The sequence below is a fragment of the Telopea speciosissima genome, chromosome 9, assembly GCF_018873765.1.
Source record: "Telopea speciosissima isolate NSW1024214 ecotype Mountain lineage chromosome 9, Tspe_v1, whole genome shotgun sequence".
Lineage (NCBI taxonomy): Eukaryota > Viridiplantae > Streptophyta > Magnoliopsida > Proteales > Proteaceae > Telopea > Telopea speciosissima.
Window position 1 is genome coordinate 30,800,288 of NC_057924.1, and position 18,804 is coordinate 30,819,091.

At 43.7% G+C, this 18,804-nt stretch overlaps 1 protein-coding gene across 1 annotated transcript; it reads right to left on the reverse strand.

Moving 5' to 3' along the window:
- Positions 1 to 1,064: 1,064 nt before the first annotated feature.
- LOC122638821 lies at positions 1,065 to 1,928 on the reverse strand. The gene has a single exon (XM_043831668.1). The coding sequence runs from the start codon at positions 1,926 to 1,928 to the stop codon at positions 1,065 to 1,067; it is 864 nt and encodes a 287-aa protein (XP_043687603.1).
- Between the last annotated feature and the right edge of the window lie 16,876 nt (positions 1,929 to 18,804).

Below are 18,804 nucleotides of genomic sequence, written 5' to 3' on the forward strand. Positions count from 1 at the left end.
ATCCTTGGCGAGGAGATTGCACAAGGGCCTGGAGATGAGACTAAAGTCCTTGATGAAATGCCTGTAAAACCCGGCATGGCCCAAAAAGGAACGGACTTGCTTAATAGTCGTGGGGGGGGGGTAGTTTGGCAATCAGATCCACTTTGGCGTTGTCTACCTCAATGCCCTGAGAAGACACTACGTGACCAAATACATTACCCTTACGAACCATAAAGTGGCTCTTCTCCCAACTCAGAACAAGGTTATGCTCCACACATCGCTGAAGAACAAGAGACAGATGGTGGAGACATTCATCAAAAGATGACCTAAAGATGGAGAAGTCATCCATGAAAACCTCAAGCGAATGGCCGACCATGTCAGAAAATATGGCCATCATGCACCTTTGAAAGGTGGCCAGAGCATTACACAACTTGAACGGCATCCTCCTAAAGGCAAATGTACCAGGGGCAGGTGAAGGTGGTTTTCTCTTGGTCACTAGGAAAGATGGGGACTTGGTTGTATCCCGAATAACCGTCAAGAAAACAGTAGTAGCTCTGCCTAGCCAATTTTTCTAGAATCTGATCAATAAAGGGCAGTGGGAAGTGGTCTTTATGCGTGACCTTATTCAACTTTCTATAGTCGATACAAAAACGCCAATCCGTAGTGGTACGAGTTGGGACAAGGTCACCTTGGTCATTAGGGACGATCGTGATTTTGGATTTCTTGGGGACAACTTGAGTTGGACCGACCCACTGACTATCCGAAATAGGGTATATAATACCTGCATCAAGCCACTTTACTACTTCATTTTTCACCACTTCCCTCATACTAGGGTTAAGGCGCCTCTGTGGATCTCGCACGGATTTGGCTCTGTCTTCAAAATAGATACGGTGCATACAAACAGAAGGGTTAATACCCTTCAGATCAGCTAAAGACCAGCCAATTGCGGCTTTGTGAGCTGATAAAACCTCCAACAGGAGGGACTCTTGCCTTTCAGTAAGATCAGAGGATATGATAATCGACAGAGTCTCTTCCTTGCCCAAGAATGCATATTTTAAGGTATGGGGCAGAGGCTTGAGTTCCAGTTATGGAGGGGACTCCAGAGAAGAGGGCTTAGGGGATGTAGCCAAGGGTGGCAGAGGCTTATATCTATAAGCCCAGGGAGGCTGCCCAGAAGAGGCTTTAAGATCTAACATGGCGTTCACCTCTTCAGTATAGGCCTCTTCATCAAATCCTTCTGCTCCATAGGACATCATAAGCTGCAGAGGATCATTAGTAAGGATCTGGGAAGTGTACTGAGATACAGCTTCATCAATCATATCCAGAGCAAAGCACTCATCTTCTCTGTAGGGTCCTAGGGATGCATTGAAGATGTTTAGCTGAAGCTTCTTGTTCCCAAACGATATATCCATGGCGCCTGACCGATAGTTAATGCAAGCATTGGCGGTCGCCAAGAATGGACGCCCTAGTATGATAGGGGGAAGCTTGGCTGAGGTAGATTCCATGTCAAGGACTAGGAAGTCCATTGGGAAGTATAAATCATCTACCTTCATAAGAACATCCTCAAGAAGTCCACGAGGTCTTTTCACAGAACGATCAGCTAACTGAAGTATGACTTCAATGGACTTCAACTCTCCTAATCCAAACTTCTCAAAAACCGAACCAGGTAAGATATTCACACTAGCCCCCAGATCTAACAATGCTTTATCAATGGAGAGGTCTCCAATGACACAAGAGATGAGTGGTGCACCAGGATCCTTCAGCTTGGGGGGTAGGTCAGTGATAACTGCACTTACCTGTTCTGTGAGGTGTATGGTTTTGGGAGTTTGATTCCTCAGCTCACGCTTCTGAGTGCATAGGTCTTTCAGAAACTTAGGATAAGCTGGAACCTGCTTGATTGCATCCAATAATGGAAGTTTGATGTGGACTTGTTGAAACAAATCCAACATCTCCTTTAGCTTCTCTCCTTGCTTCCCAAATGGGGGAGAGGATGGAGTTTTGAGAGCATTAGGGAAAGGGACTCGGGGTGTATACTTATCCGGTTGAGGTCCCTCCCCAATTGTATGTGACTTTCTAGAAGGAAGAAGAATAGTTACAGAATTTCTTACTTGTTGCAGGTCTTCAATGGCAACAGCTTTGACGATGAACAATGGGGTCTCCCGATCTTCACGACGCAAGGAGTTGATTGGAGATCCACCAATCCCTTCCACCTTGAGATCCACAAGGATATATACTCACAAAGAGCAGCAGCAATGGCAGCAAGCATAAAGCTAATTTTTATTAATCAAATTCATCTTCAATACTTGGCCCTCTTAGAACCTTATATAAAAGACTCAAAATTAGACTTAGACATTAAAAAGGAATGGCCTAACCCAATCCTTAATGTATTAGCTAACTTAAACTGACTAGGAAACTGAAATAGACTCAACATAGAGTCCTAATGATTTAAAACAACTTAAATTACTTAAAATAAAGAAGATGCCCTACTAGCCAATAGGATATAAGAACCTCTTAGCTAATAGGATCACTTCACTTAAATTAGACCAATTGAACCAATTGGATGCAACCAATTTAAGCCGATTCAACTAAAAACACAAAATAAAAACTAAGTATTAGGCTAATCCCGTATACAATCTATACATAGAAAACCCTTGGGATCAAAGGCCCAACATATATATATCCCAACCCTAGACTTATTTCTAATAAAATAAGCCCATTTGGGTGATGAATCTGCATCAGGATATAAGCCAGAGTGGCACTGTTATTACCAAAATCAGAAGGGTCATCAGACAGACAGGTGCATACACCTCAAATATGCAATCCAATACTTAATAGATGAGGGGAAAATTGAATTGAATATAGGTCAACAACCTAATGTGACTACTAACCCTCTGCCAGATCATGGAGTGAACATGTTACAAAAGGATGTTCCCTTTAAGGACCCAACGGTCCTAATTCAACTTGTGAAGCAAGAGTGAAGCCTGATGGACCCTCAATCTATAGGGCTATCCTAGTAGCCCAAACTAAGGAGAGTAAGAAGAAAAGAAAAGAATTGGAGGCGCTAAGGCAAGAGCCGAATGAAAGGTTCTCCGACTTCGTCAGAAGGTTTCGTAAAGAAGCTGAAGGGATAAAACCTCATCTAGCGGAGGAAGAGAAAGTGGGGCTAATCCTAGAGAATCTACATGGAGTGTATCATGAATATGTTTACCCTCAGTGGCATAGGATACTGGAAACATTCACCACCCTGAATGGGTCACTTGATGAAGATGAACTCGACTCCCCAAGATTGTCCATGGGATCTGTGAATGCTTTGGAGGAAGGGACAACTAGTGTGGACCCCACGTCTTTGATCCAAACTCAAGAGCCTTTATCCATTTTGGAAGGGATAAAAAAGGTAGAGGAAATCTCGATGGAGTTACAACTGCGAATTGGCCAACTACCTACTCACCTCCAAGAGCAACTAATGCATGGGATTTTGCGAGCAAGAAGTAAAGATTGCCTCAAGGTGTTTTAGGAAATCACTATTTTCAATAATGGAGATGACGACCTCTAAGGGATACCCATTCATCTAGATTACCCATTTTTTAACATCTTTTGGATAAGGAACTTCTATCGATTGTCCACAGAAGCCCTCTGCTTCCTTTCATACCAATGCAAAAGATATGAGGTGGCATTCAGCTTCCAGGTCCAATATCTATTTGAACACAGATGAATTGTTTCTTGTGATTGAACACGATGAAGTTTCTTCTCAGATATCAAACCCGGACTCAATGGCTCGAGCAATTGTTTGAATGTGAAAAATGGAACGTCCTCTATATCTTTCATGACCCTATAGAATGTCATTCCTATTGGACGCCAGAAGGGTCAGTTTCAAGTATAGTAGGATGTCGGCCACATTGTGTCTTCCATTCAGAGACTGATTTGGATATGGAAGAAGTTTTCAGTATGAGAAATTGTGAAAACGGCTAGCTTAGGGTAAGGGATCATTTGTGTGAAGTCAATGGAATCCTTAAGGAACAAATTCCCCCAAAACTATGCGAAGATCCTTTTGATTCCATGAAAAATAGGGAAAGGGGTTACCTTCTCCAGATTGTCGAAATACGAAGAAGGAAGGCTGCCAAAAGGACGTTCCTATGGAAAAGAGATTGAGCACTACCGCCTGAAGGCATTAAACTACGATCATTCATTTGGTGAGAAATAACAAAAAAAGAGAGGCCGGAAGCATTAAAGAAGGTGGGGAAGCCCCCACAGATATCCAGTTGGAAGGATTTGAGATTGGGCAATTAGTGTAATGGCCTCAGAAATGAAGGAGATAATTCCATTCAGTTACCCATCTGCATGGAGTAGAACAATTCTGAAGATGATGAACACCATGGGATATATTTAGGACTTGGATTAGGAAGGAACCAACAAGGGATTCCACAATTCCCTGACTTTCCTACCTATGGTAACCATCGCGGGCTGGGTTACAGAGCACCAAAAAAGGGAAGTTATCCTGAGCGGATGAGCCAAGAATGCCAGAAGGCCAAGAAACCATATCCATACTTCGAGACTTTAAATGGATATTTTGTCAAAGAAGGTGTCAGCTTCCCTTATTGCGGAAATATTGAGCCTTGATTCGATTATGACAGTGGAAGTCTCCATCCAGGTTTGAAATCTTCTTTCAGGAGGACATCAACTGGATCACCCTCGAAGTAGAACAGATGAAACTGAAAGCTACTAAAGAAGAACTGAACATCAGAGGATTGTTTGAAGTAGCCACGATCTTTGCAAGAGAGGAAGAAGGGCCAAAACCTTATCTGTTAATTCACCCTGTCTAAGAGCCAATTGTGAACTGGATTAGTGTCTCTGAAAGGTTTAGTGAGATAGAGTCTCAGGGAGTGGTCAACTCCAAATTAGTCCTGTCTGTTGATGAGTTTGTTATAATCAAGGAGGGTAGTACCTTCCAGTCTGTCGAGTATGCTTGTATTCCTGCACTTATCATGAATGAAATCAACCATTCCAAGTATGTCTCCTCTCTATCTGATTCCCCTTTTGAGTCTTTTTCGATGATGAGGATATCCTCGAACATCATCATTTAATAAAGCAATTAAAACAAAGAAAATCCCAGCATGTCCAAGAGGACGTATGCCTTATAAATTTGGGAATTGAACAATGCCCAAGAATGGTTACGATTGGTGCCTCCCTCAGCAAGGAGGAAGTCGATAAATGATAACCCTATTGAAGGAATTTCAAGAAGTGTTCGCTTGGTCCTACGATGATATGCCCGACATCGATCCAAAGATAGTGCAACACCAACTACCTACTTATCCAGATGCACGGCCGGTCAAGCAAAAGCCCAAAAGGATGCGACCTGAATGGAGTGAGAAGATCAGGGAAGGAGTCATAAAGCAGTGGAATGTAGGATTTCAACAAGTGACACAGTACCCTCAGTGGTTGTCCAATATTGTCCCTATACCTAAGAAAGACGGTAAGGTGAGAATGTGCGTGGATTTCTAAGACCTCAACAAAGGTAGTCCCAAAGATGACTTTCCATTGCCGCATATTGACATATAGGTCGACAACACGACAAAACACGCCTTGTTATCATTCATGGATGGATTCTCCGGATACAATCAAATTAGCATGTGTCCAAAGGATAGAGAAAAGATAAAATTTACCATACCATGGGGAACTTATACAAGGTAATGCCCTTTGATTTGAAGAATGCTAGGGCAACATATCAAAGGATGGCAACGACCATTCTCCATGACAGGATACACAAAGAAGAGGAGGTGTATGTGGATGACATGATTGTCAAGTCAGTCACTCGACAGGGGCATTTTGCGGGATTGAGGAAGTTCTTTGAATGAATTAAGGAGTATAAGCTATGGTTGAACCCTCAGAAGTGTGTGTTCAGAGCAACAACAGGAAAACTCCTAGGATTTTTCGTCAGCGAGAGAGTGATAAAAGTGGATCTCGATAAGATAAAGGCCATAATAGAAATGTCAACACCAAAAATAGAAAAAGAAATCCAAGGTTTCTTAGGATGAATTTAGTACATAATTTGGTACATAGCTTGGCTAACCACCATAAATGATCCCATCTTCAAGCTCTTAAAGAAAGAAGAACTAAAGCAATGGAAGGATAAGTGTCAAGAGGCGTCCGTAAGGATAAAAGAATACCTGATGAATCCACCCGTCCTTGTTCCTCCAGTATTGGACGAACTACTGCTACTGTACTTATCTTTCAACGAAACATCAGTGGGATCCATGATAGGAAATTGGGACACATCAACCCTAAGATTATTAGATCCCTTTCCTCTAAGAACTTGGTGAGAAACCTACCTAAGTTGAACTTTGATAAGCAACACACTTGCGAAGCATGTCAAAGAAGTAAACTTACAAAGGTGTCTCATAAGACCGCGATGCTACCTCAAGACCTCTATAATTACTTCACCTTAACTTGTTTGGACCTATACAAACTACAAGCCTAGGAGGTAAGAAGTACACTTTTGTTATTGTAGATGATTACTCCCCATTCACTTGGACCCTCTTTCTCAAGCATAAAATGATGCATTTGAGAAGTTTGTATCTCTTTGTAGAGAGTACAAAATTAAAGGTTACTTGATCACTTTTATAAAAGTGACCATGGTGGTGAATTTGATAACATAGAAGAATTTGGAGATGCAAAAAGATCGAAGAGTGTGGAAGAACACGCAGTTTACTACTTTAGCAAGAAATTGTTCGAGTATGAAACTCGTTATACCCCATTGGAAAAGACATGCACTGCTTTGGTTTGGGCGACCAAGAGGCTGAGACATTACATGATCACACATCAAATCTGGCTCATCTCAAGGATGGATCCGATTAAATATCTCTTCAAGAAACCAGCGTTGATAGGAAGGATGGCCAGATGGTGTTGTTGTTGTCAGAATTAGACATAACATATGTCAACTAGAAATCCATAAAAGGACGAGCAATCTCGCACTATCTAGCTGCATACCTAACCGGGGTAGATTCACAACTGCTAGAAGACTCATTCCCAGATGAGGATTTGGTATATGTGGAGGAAGAAGAATTTGAAGACTAGTGGCAATTGTACTTTGATGGTGCAACCAATCAGAGAGGATATGGGGCAGGAATATTGTTGATAAGCCCGGATGATCTCTATCTGCCATCTACATTTCGGCTAAAATTCCCTTGCACCAACAACATTGCAGAATATAAAGTATGTGCAATCAGTCTCGAAACCGCCATAACATTAGAGATCAAGAAGCTGAGAGTCTATGGGGATTCATCGATCGTGATTTGTCAAACTCAAGGGAAGTGGAAGACAAAGGATGAGAATCTAAAACCATATCAAGAACATTTGGAGAACTTGATCAAGAGCTTCGATGCAATCACCTTCGAATATTTACCAAGGGACAATAACAGATTCACTGATGCCCTAGTTACTTTGGCTTTAATGGTTGAATGCACTCCAGATGCTCAAGTTTGCCCATTTTTGGTAGATAGAAGGCATGGACCAGCATATGAGGAGTCAATAAATGGTTTGAAAACTGATGGGATGTCATGGTCTACACCCATCATTGACTTCATCAGAGAAAGGAAATATCCTACGAATTCCATAGCCAGTGAACAAATGAGGCTACGAAAGCACGCCACGCAGTTTGTACTTCAAGGCAACCAACTATACAAGAGGTCCTATGATGGTATACAACTACTGAGAGTAGACGAGGAAAAGGCCCAAGTCATCATGGAAGAAATCCATCAGGGAATTTGCAGGCCACACATGAACACCAGGATGCTCGCCAAGAAAATTCTTATAATGGGATATAATTGGGCAACCATAGAAGTTGATTGCGCATCATTCGTGCAGAGATGTCATAAATGCCAGATATTTGCCAATATCATTCACATTCCTCTAACGGAGCTCCATTCGTTAAATGCTCCTTGGCCATTTTCAACATGGGGCATTGATATAATTGGGAAAGTCATGCCAAAGGCATCCAATGGACATGAATTGTTACACCCGCGCTTGAACTTATTATTTAATAATGATTTCTCTCTCGTGTGACGTGTAGATTTTGCTGCCTTGTATGCTAGCGAGTTATTTTCACTTATGATCAAACCTAGCCACAAGATCGTTGATCACATCACGGGCCTGCCTGTGGAAGAGAGGTTCCTTAATCAACAGTGGGGAAGATTTGTCGATGGTGATTTCGTCGATCATCCTCCCAGCACAAGTCCGTAAAGTGAGGAGTACCGAAAGGCTTACCCCGTGTCCCCACAGTTAGACCCCTCCTTTGGCGATGAACTTAGTATCGTGATCGAGAAGCTATTCGGGATCACGAAGGACACATCGTAACGGTCAAGGGGTAAGATTCTAATCTTATAAATGATACTATACCTTACTCTAGTCGACCTTGAAGTATGGGCTAAAGCCCAATCCTTTTCCCTTATATTTTTGCCCTTACAGCAGCAACAGACGCACGAGCGGACACATCAGCACTGCATTTGTCCGTTAGTCCGCCCATGCTGTCTTTGGGTTTTGTGTATTTTCCTTGTGTGGGACCTACACCTAGTACCTCGGGCACCCTAGTTCAGCCTCTTGGACGAGGTTCATCTCATCCTTGTCTTTCCTTGGGTTATAGGTTGCCTTTGGGTGGACCCATTGGCTAAATGAGCCTTTTAATGAGTTTTGACTCATTAAGCTCCAGACCAAATAGGCCTTACAAGGGAGATCAGTCTTAAAACCAAGACTTAACCCCAAGTCTTAAGACACTTCTCCTTTCACCTACCCAAATCGTTGGAGCAGTGGGAGCATTGAAGGATTGGAGAAGAAGGCCTTGAGAGGTTATGGAGGTGGAAGACTTCGATTGATTCAACCTTGAGGTAAATGACCTCACCTACCTCTTCCTCTCTTCCATTTCTGGGTTTGGGGACTCCTTGGGATCGGTTCTAAGCCCGGAGGTTCTCTTGGGAACACATCAAACTTCATTAATTAATCCCTTTGAGACCTATAATCCCTCCTCTTGGTGCATTCATAACCATGAATGATCTTATGATGTTAAATCATTGGAAACCTAGCTTAGGTTGGGAAGAATCTTGGGAATGGACCTAAAATCCCCAAATCCCCTTATTTTGTGTAGGGCTACATGTTTGGTACCTCCAACGAAGGTCTGAGCTCATCTCCCCAACCCCAAAACCCTAATGGATCCATGAGTGAAGGGCTAGAAGTGATGCTCTTCGCAGCTGGTCAAATGAGGGGCAGCAGACGAACGACCGGACTCATTGTCGTGTATCCGTTCGTTAGTCCGTTCAGCCTAATATGGCTCTCCTCTTGAGCGGAGTTACGAGCGGACCCACCTAAGTGAATCTGCCTGAAACCCAGAATCCTTAAGTTGCTCTCGGGCGTGTCTCAGGGTTGGAACGGATCTACGAGCGGACTCACATTCCGCATCCGCCTGTGAGTCCATTCCATATATTTTTGGGGCATGACCTGGGCGGATCCACGATCGGATTCACCCGTCTGGTTCCGTTCCTACTATCTTGGCCCAAATCGTATTCATTTGTGGGGATCTTTTGTGGGACCCACCTATACACTTCTAACACCGTTCCCATGCATTCTTAGACCTTGAAATCTGCATAGAAGTGCGCACCTTAGAGTAAACCTTTCCAAACACCCTGGTGGACAATCAAGTAATTGGTGAGTGGGCTTTGGGTGATGTTTGGGATTGATCTATATGATTATAGGGATGCATTATCTAGATTAATATATATATATATATATCCATTTCTGTGGTTACATTCATTTTCATTATGTTACACCTTGCATATGAAACCTGTGGGTATGAATTGATGAGATGTGAGCATGATGTTTTATATTGTGATATTGGGTTATGGTGTCGGTTACGCTGGTACCGGAACCCTGTGACTTTTATAATTATAATAATCACTTGTTGCCATCCTGGCCTGTCTGCGCCGTGCCATGCTGGTACCCGGGTACTAGATGGAATGGGACGTTGATGCACTCGAAATATCTCTCGGGACGATAGAAATGCATGTAGTATATTTGTGGTTAGGATCTACCGTACCCTATGCTACGACCCTTGCCATCAGGGGTTTAGGTGTTGGATAGTCTGAGCACCTGTGGCCTGTGGAGGTGGGAGAGTGCAATACAGGGGTAGTGATGGCTATCAGGGTCTGCCACTGGGTGGTCATGATGGCTTCTATCGGCGTAGGTCCCATGTGATAATTGAGGTTTCATTGGGGCGATAGGATAAGTGACCCTCAGTGTCTCCCGAGTTATCACAGTAGCATATGCCATGACTTAGATTCCTTGCTAGGTGAAAAAAAAATATAAATTCATCATTTCATGCATCATGGACTATGTGTGATTGTATGTATGTGCACTCCCCTTTCCCCTCACTGGCTCAGTGGAGCTAACCCCTGTGTACACAACTTTTTAGACTTTGATGCAGGTCATGGTTACTTGGCCGATCTGGATGTACAGTCAGCAGATTTGATGGTATTGGGACAGAGGAACCTGAGTACGTGTCGGAGGAACACGACGATGGTTGCCCCTGTGATGATTGTGCTTATGGGCACTGACACTTTCAGGGATATTTCCCTAACTTTTGATTCTTTTGGGGTATTGTTGTCACACCCCGAACCACCCCCTAGGCGGGTCGGGCGGGTGACCCGGATGTCGAACGACATCCGCCGAAACTCCAGTATCCGGAAGCAAACACCACTCGACAGACATACACCACATTTACAATATAAAATTGGAAATAGAGTGCAACGCAACCTAAGTGTTATATTTACATAGAAGAGCTACCAAAAGTACAGTGTTCAATAGTAGCTCGCAACCCATAGTACAACCATAATTACAATGTCTAACAGAGGCTCGCACCTACAGTACCACATAACAACTACAAACACGGCCTTTTCATAGCCCAACATCTTAAAACAAAATATATAAAAGCTGCATCAGTAAGCTATACAAAAGAAAAGCGTCCATCGGCTATCCACAAAAAGAATGTTCTATGAACATCAAAAAGAAAGGACAGCCGCCATCAGATAAGCTCCTCCAACCTAATCCTGTGCACCCGCATCAGAGGGATCACCTCCGTAGGGGTCCACACCAGAATGTTCACGATCACTATCACCATATTGTTCGTAAGGATCCTCCCACTCAAGGTAATGTCCACCTGCAAAATCATCTAAAAGAAACAATCCACGAGGGATGAGCTCCATCGAGCCCAGCGAATGAATATAAGATCATGCAAGCAGGTACAACCATTATAATCATCAATCTACATGCTGGGTTAAATTTTATTACTCTAGTCCACCTAACATCACAGCTAAGTCACTAGGTATATGCTACTTGTAATAACTCGAGCAACAACCTCAGTCGCTCCCTTATCGATCCTCGGTTGCTACCTCAATCATTGCGGGTGGAACCCGTGCTGGGATCAGGAGTCCAACTCCCTCCCTTGGCAGACCCCAAGTTAACCACGTCAACCTGACCCGGCATCTGCTACCCTCGGCTATTCAGGAGGCCATGATCACCCAACACCTGCACCCCTGTTGGGAAAGGCTGTAGCATAAGAGTATGTTCACCTAGCCCAATGATCTAGATGATAAGTATGAGTTGAGTGGTGTCAACCGTATCCCATTCTACTGGCTACCACAAACCTCATTTCCAGTATGAAATGCATGGTGCTCTTGCAACCCATACTACGGCTCACCTTGCATTTCCAAGCCGTCTATTACGGCATCTAAACTAACAGTTCACATAGCATGCATTTAATTCATCAATTATTAACTCAACATGTTCACAACCACATTCCATAGCTACATCAATAAATTCCAATATCCGAAAGCAATTTAAATAATAATATAGAATAGATAATAGTAATAAAGGTAACTTTGTTATCTTTGATATGTTCATAAGGCCACACCTACAAGAATGATCTGATATCCACTCACCTTGGCTGTAATCTGTCGGATCCGAAGACTGCTGATCTGTAAGAGTGCACGGATATGCGTCGCCGAACGGATAATCAAAGCCTAGGTAAATAAATAGAAAAATTACATCAATACACACTAAATTGTCCTACGTGACCAGGGGTGTCCTTGGTCCATCCTCCAGACCAAAGCTGGACCCAAAACTGCCATGACAGCAGTAGTGGTCGATTGGCACTGGTCTATCCAATGGACCAGTGGCAATGGACCAGTAGGCTGCTGTGGCCAAAACCACAAGGGGTTTGAGGAAACAGTCTCTAAAGGGTTCCTAGGTACTATTTTAGGTAATTGCAGGGGTTAGGGTCATGTTATTCATCAATGATTTACACCGGTGGATTGGACTGGTCTATCCAATCGACTAGTGCAATGGAGCGGTGCAAGTTCAGTTCAAGAATTTAAATGTCTAAGCTGTTTTGGCTTAGATCTATGGATGATCAGAGAACATCATTGGGTTCCATGCATGATATCTAACATGCACATGGTGGAAAATCCAACATGCATGGGGGTTTGGTGCTTTTGGTTCTCTATGCTAGCATGCTTGGTTGTTCATGTAAAGAACAGCAGAAATCACACATGAATAAGTGTATTTTTGTGTTACAGAAGTTCTGTTTAAGGAAATAAATGCGTAGCATCAACATATTATGAAGCTAATAAGTCCTATACCCATAAGGCTCTCTTCAAACCAACCATGGGCATGTGAATCAGTTACCTAAAGCTGGTTTTGACAGTTACAGCCTATGTTCATCATGACACAGGTGGATGGCAGGCCAAGCATAACAGATTTACATTTTCATGCAAGGTTTAAAGCAAGGAAAAGCTAGTAGAACATGCTAAACCTTGTAGACACATGAAGGCATGGCTGTACAGCCAACAACAGTGAAGATCTTATGATTGCAGCCATAGAAAATGGATGGTACAGCACAGAACAACTGGGTTTGGGGCTTACCTTGCTGGTTCCAAGCTCAAAGAGGGTTTCCAAGCCTTCATTTCCTCTCTTTCTCTTCTCTTTCTCCTTCTCCTTCTCTTCTTTCTCTCCAACGAATTTAGCAGGGAAGATGTTTAGGCTGGGAGCAGGTTTATATATATATCCATCTACTAAGGCCTGTTTGCCAAATGTGTTTTATGAAAACACATTTTTAAAACTAATTTCTCCTATGCAAATGGCTTCAAAGTGGGCCCCGTATGATCACATTGTTAGAGAAATATCTCTACGGGTCATTTTAAGCACGGGGAGGTGATCCGGGGTGCGAAACATTGGGCCCCACACATCTGTTATGGATTTTGAGCAATACTGCAGTACTGGTCGATCCAACTAGTTGATCCAATGGACCAGTAGGGATGGACCAATAGGTAAATCCCTGCTATTTTTGCACCTGGGCTCCACCAAGGTCTGTGCCATGCCAAGGGCATTGTCCTTGCACCATTTGTGGTCATTACTCCCAATTTAAAACATTTATAATGAATTTTAAATCCTCTTTTGATTAGGCAGTGGCTGTACCTTAGGTCGTCCATCAATTTGTGTATGAAACAGCAACACAAGTCTGGTAGCTGCCTTTGGATAGGTAGGTATGACATCATCGGGTATTCCCCATCAAAAATGATTACCGGGTCGGTGCACCATGGGTTGCTAGCGGGTAGGACCCAGGATCCATCAGGTTTCAGACCTACATTCGGAGTTCTGGTCAGGGTCCGGGCACAGATGTAACATCCTTCCCCCCCTTACAAGAATTTCGTCCTCAAAATTGACATACCTTGTAAGCTGAAAAGGTGAGGGTATTCTTTACGCATTTCTTCTTCATTTTCCCACGATGCCTCCTCGGGGGTGTGGTTTCTCCATCGAACCTTGACATGAGTAACTATGCGATTGCGGAGCTTATGTTCCTTCTGAGCCAGGATCTCTTCAGGTTTCTCCACATAGGTCAAGTCAGCGTCAAGATGTTCAGGTTTAGCCGAAAGTACATGTGTCGGATTGGTGATATACTTCTTTAGCATCGACACATGGAACACATTATGTACACCTTCGAAGGTCAGAGGTAGAGCTAGCCGGTATGCTACTGGTCCAACTCTTGTTAGGATTTCGTATGGACCAATATACCTCGGGCTCAATTTCCCCGTTTTGCTAAAGTGCGGGGATGCCTTTGGTTGGTGATACTCGAAGAAATACTTTTTCACTGACCGCGAACTCAATATCCTTTCTTCTATTATCAACGTAGCTCTTTTGCCTTGATTGAGCCGCTTTGATCTTTTCTCTAATCATGTCCACCTTCTCACATGTGATCTGTACTGACTCCGGGCCTATCATGCGTCATTCTCGAACTTCATCCCAGTAGAGAGGTATGTGGCATTTTCTCCCATATAGTGCTTCGTAGGGTGCCATTCCAATGGTGGAATGGTAACTGTTATTGTAAGCAATCTCTGCTCCTATGACTCGATTGACCCGGAAGGGAGTGAAATTCGAGTTGTTGGACGAATGTGAGAAGAATTTCCAGGACCTGAAGTAATGGTTGATTTCAGCCCTGGTGCATACCATACCAAATGGTACTGGGGGAATGGTAGTCTACTGTGATGCGTCAAAGATGGGACTTAGCTATGTGTTAATGCAAGGTGATAGAGTGGTGCCTAAGCTTCTCGCCAGTTAAAGGAATATGAGAGAAATTACCCAACTCACGATCTAGAGTTGGCAGTTGTGGTCCTTGCTCTGAAGATCTTGAGACACTATCTATATGGAGAGAAAAGTGAGATTTACAGCGACCATAAAAGCCTCAAATATTTCTTTACTCAGAAGGAACTCAATATGAGACAGAGACGCTGGTTAGAACTCATGAAGGATTATAACTGCACCATTCATTACCATCCAGGCAAACCAAATGTGGGCTCTCAGTCAAAAATCACAGACCTTATCTATCGCATCCCTAGCTGTCAGCAAGGAACTTATAGAAGAAGCTAGAAAGATGGATTTGGAATTATTAGTAGAGGGTGTTACCCTATCCTTAGCATCTTTAACGGTGCAATCAACTTTGGTTGAAAAGATTAAGGCTACTCAAGCTTCAGATGGACATTGTAAGGAAATCATTGAAGTTATCCAGGGTGACACGTAGCGTGATCTGGACTTCACACTGACAGATAGTGGCGTTCTTATGTTTAGAGATCGTCTATACGTTCCCAAGGACAATCAGCTAAGAAAGGAATAGTTGGTGGAGGCACATGAATCTCCCTACTCAATTCACCCAGGTAGTACTAAAATGTACAGGGACCTGAAGGGACATTACTGGTGGAGTGGAATGGAGAGGGATGTGGCTGAATATGTAACTCGGTGTCTCACTTGTCAGCAAGTGAAGGCGGATAGGCAACGCCCCCCCATGGCCTGTTACAGTCGTTGCCCGTGCCAGAATGGAAATGGGAACATGTTACTATGGACTTTGTCACAGGATTACCCAATACGCCTAGGGGCATTGATGCTATATGGATTGTTGTGGATAGGTTGACAAAGACGGCTCATTTCATCCCCATTAAAGTCACCTATTCTATGGATAGATTGGCCCGCTTATACATTGATACTGTGGTTCGCCTACATGGAGTTCCAGTTAGCATTATCTCAGATCGGGATCCCAGGTTCACTCCAAATTCTTGGGCGGATTTCAGAGATCTGTGGGTACCCTATTGAGCTTTAGCACTACCTTCCATCCACAGACCGACGGTCAGTTGGAAAGAACAATACAGACATTGGAAGACATGCTTCGAGCTTGTGCCATTGATATGCAGGGAAGCTTGGATGAGCACATTTCACTTATCGAGTTCGCCTATAACAACAGTTACCAAGCTACTATTGGGATGGCACCCTTTGAAGCACAGTCTGGGAAGAAGTGCCAACTCCCTTGTATTGGGATGAAGTAGGTGAGTGGCGCATTCTTGGGTTGGAGCTAATCCAAGCAACTTGTGGAAAAGTGGACTTGATTCGTGAAAGAATTAAAGCTGCCCAGTCTAGGTAGAAGGGCTATGCAGATCAGAGGTGAAAAGATCTGGAGTTCCTTGTTGGTGACAAGGTATTTCTCAAAGTGTCGCCTACAAAAGGTGTGATGCGGTTCAGCAAGAAGGGAAAATAAAGCTCGAGATATATTAGGGCTTATGAGATTCTTGCAAAGGTTGGACCGGTGGCATATCGGTTAGCACTTTCAACATCTCTCGACAACGTACACGATGTCTTTCACATATCTATGTTGCGGAAGTATGTACATGACCCCAGTCATATCCTATCTCAGGAGCCACCAGAGTTGGCGGCAGATATGTCATATAAGGAACATCCTGAGAAGATTCTAGACAGTAAGGTGATGAATCTTCCCAACCGACCTATTCATTATGTGAAAGTGAAGTGGTGCAACCACACGAAAGAAGAAGCCACTTGGGAAGCCGAGGTGGAGATGTGAGCGAAATACCCTTGCCTTGGATTCCTACAAGGTACGACAATTTTGAGGATAAAATTCTTGTAAGGTGGGGAGGATGTTACACCTGTGCCCGAACTTATTATTTAATAATGATTTCTCTCTCGTGTGACGTGTAGATTTTGCTGTCATGTATGTTGGCGAGTTATTTTCACTTGTGGTCAAACCTAGCCACAAGATCGTTGACCACATCATGGGCCTGCCTGTGGAAGAGAGGTTCTTTAACCGACAGTGGGAAAGATTTGTCGATGGTGATTTCGTCGATCATCCTCCCAGCACGAGTCCGCAAAGTGAGGAGTACCAAAAGGCCTACCCCGTGTCCCCACAGTTAGGCACCTCCTTTGGCGATGAGCTTAGTATCGCGACTGGGAAGCTATTCGGGATCACGAAGGATACGTTGTGACGGTCAAGGGGTAAGATTCTAATCTTGTAAATGATACTATACCTTACTCTAGTCGACCTTGAAGTGTGGGCAAAAACCCGACCCTTTTCCCTTATGTTTCTGCCCTTACAGTAGCAACGGACGCATGAGCGGACTCATCAGCACTGCATCCGTCCATTAGTCCGCCCGTGCTGTCTTTGGGTTTTGTGTATTTTCCTTGTGTGGGACCTACACCCAGTACCTCGGGCACCCTAGTTCAGCCTCTTGGACGAGGTTGGTCTCATCCTTGTCTTTCCTTGGGTTATAGGTTGTCGTTGGGTGGACCCATTGGCTAAATGAGCCTTTTAATGAGTTTTGACTCATTAAGCTCCAGACCAAATAGGCCTTAAAAGGGAGATCAGTCTTAAAACCAAGACTTAACCCCAAGTCTCAAGACACTTCTCCTTTCACCTACCCAAATCGTTGGAGCAGTGGGGGCATTGAAGGCTTGGAGAAGAAGGGCTTGAGAGGTTATAGAGGTGGAAGACTTCGATTGATTCAACCTTGAGGTAAATGACCTCACCTACCTCTTCCTTTCTTCCATTTCTGGGTTTGGGGACTCCTTGGGATCGGTTCTAAGCCCGGAGGTTCTCTTGGGAACACATCAAACTTCATTAATTAATCCCTTTGAGACCTATAATCCCTCCTCTTGGTGCATTCATAACCATGAATGACCTTATGATGTCAAATCATTGGAAACCTAGCTTAGGTTGGGAAGAATCTTGGGAATGGACCTAAAATCCCCAAATCCCTTTATTTTGTGTAGGGCTGCATGATTGGGACCTCCAACAAAGGTCTGAGCTCACCTCCCCAACCCCAAAACCCTAATGAATCCATGAGTGAAGGGCTAGAAGTGATCCATTCGTTAGTTCGTTTAGCCTAATATGGTTCTCCTCCTGAGTGGAATTACGAGAGGACCCACCTAAGTGAATCTGCCCGAAATCCAGAATCCTTAGTTTCTCTCGGACGTGTCTCAGGGTTAGAATCGATCTACAAGTGGACTCACGTTCTGCATCCGCCCGTGAGTCTGTTCCATATATTTTTGGGGCATGACCTGGCCGGATCCACGATCGGATTCACCCGTCTGGTTTCGTTCCTTAATCCGTTCCTACTGTCTTGGCCCAAATCGTATTCATTTGTGGGGATCTTTTGTAGGACCCACCTATACACTTCTAACCCCGTTCCCATGCATTCTCGGACCTTGGAATTTGCACGAAAGTGCATGTCTTAGAGCAAACCTTTCCAAACACCTTGGTGGACAGTCAAGCAATCGGTGAGTGGGCTTTGGGTGATGTTTGGGATTGATATATATGATTATAGGGATGCATTATCTAGATTAATATATATATCCATTTCTGTGGTTACATTCATTTTCATTATGTTGCACCTTGCAAATGAAACCTGTGGGTATGAATTGATGAGATGTGAGCATGATGTTTTATATTGTGATATTGGGTTACGGTGCCGGTTACGTTGGTACCGGAACCTTATGACTTTTATAATTATAATAATCACTTGTTGCCATCCTGGTCTGTATGCGCCGTGCCGTGATGGTACCCGGGTACTAGATGGAATGGGATGTTGATGCACCCGGAATACCTTTCGGGACGATAGAAATGCATGTAGTATATTTGTGGTTAGGATCTATCGTACCTTATGCTACAACCCTTGCCAATAGGGGTTTAGGTGTTGGATAGTCTGAGCACCTGTGATCTGTGGAGGTGGGAGAGGCCAGGACAGGTGTAGTGATGGCTATTGGGGTCTGCCACTGGGTGGTCATTATGGCTTCTACCGGTGTAGGTCCCATGTGATAATTGAGGTTTCACTGGGGCAATAGGATGAGTGACCCTCAGTGTCTCCCGAGTTATCACGGTAGCATATGCCATGACTTAGATTGCTTGCTAGGTGAAAAAAAATATAATTTCAACATTTCTTGCATCATAGACTATGT